We start from the raw sequence: 1,041 nt of genomic DNA on the forward strand, positions 1-1,041 counted from the left end.
TAGTGTATACTAATTTTTTGTATTGAATGGGAAGTTTAGAGCGTTTGTCAAGTAAGTGTTGTAGCAATAGGAATCTACGAGCAGTTTCTTGTCGTTTCAGTCTTGTGTGTGGATTCCAAGTAAGTCTCTTGTCAACATGGAGTCCTAAGTATCGAACCTGTTCAACAGGCAAAATTAAAATATAAAATAATAATAATTTAATAATCTTTACTCAACATTAAAGTGGATCGCCAGATATTTATTTGGAAATAAAATCAGCCATATGGATCTCATTGCTGATCACACTTTCTCATACCTCGGTGGATTTCATTGATTAATTAATTTTTATAGTTTAAAATTTTTGACTATTATAATTATTTTGTTGTTATCTATAGTTACCAAGATTTGCTGTTTCAAATAAACTTTATTTTATTTATCCTTATCCCGGCAACAAGGAAATTTCAATTTATCCTTTATTAGCAACTAGGATTCAAACTTCCTTTCGTGGATAAGAAGCAGCTGTCGAATATAAACAGAAGCACTAGACTGCCCCAGGTCATGCTTTGTTTCAACAAACTCAATTCTTTATTCTTAATTATTCCCAATTATCCGATGATTCGGAGATGTGTTTATAATTCAGACACCCACCCCCTCTCCTTTTAGTCTATATAAGTCAGTACTGATTTCACTAATTGCCATTTTGTTCTCTACTTTTCGCAGGGGCAAAGCGAAATGAGTGAGCGTTGAAGATATGCGCATTGCCTACAACAACATCGTCATCGTTACGGTAAGATATATTTATTATTACAATTATATATTTATTATTACAATTTAATAATCTTTTTACTGGAAGAGTCTTATGGAATTAAACTGGATTTAGTGAATGACACAAATTCTCCCTTATTAAAATACAACAGTTTATTTCATATCATCAGCAACGTTTCGGGAGATTTCCCCCATCTTCAGGCTGCTAAAAAACAAATTCAACAAAACCATACAACATGTGCTTACAACAACACTAATATATCATATACACTCAAAGAACTATTTATAAACTATTTA

The 1,041-nt window shown here is 31.8% G+C and overlaps 1 protein-coding gene across 1 annotated transcript in view; it reads left to right on the top strand.

Annotated features, from left to right (window-relative positions):
• Positions 1–699: 699 nt before the first annotated feature.
• Positions 700–1,041, top strand: part of LOC106678178 (uncharacterized) — a gene marked incomplete at its 5' end in the record, with an annotated part of 27,707 nt that continues 27,365 nt past the window's right edge. The window contains 1 exon segment of the mRNA XM_067049591.1: positions 700–766. Within this exon segment, the coding sequence (XP_066905692.1) occupies positions 731–766 (36 nt within the window).

Source organism: Halyomorpha halys, unplaced genomic scaffold, assembly GCF_000696795.3.
Source record: "Halyomorpha halys isolate HHAL.00 unplaced genomic scaffold, Hhal_1.1 Scaffold2.1, whole genome shotgun sequence".
Classification (NCBI taxonomy): domain Eukaryota; kingdom Metazoa; phylum Arthropoda; class Insecta; order Hemiptera; family Pentatomidae; genus Halyomorpha; species Halyomorpha halys.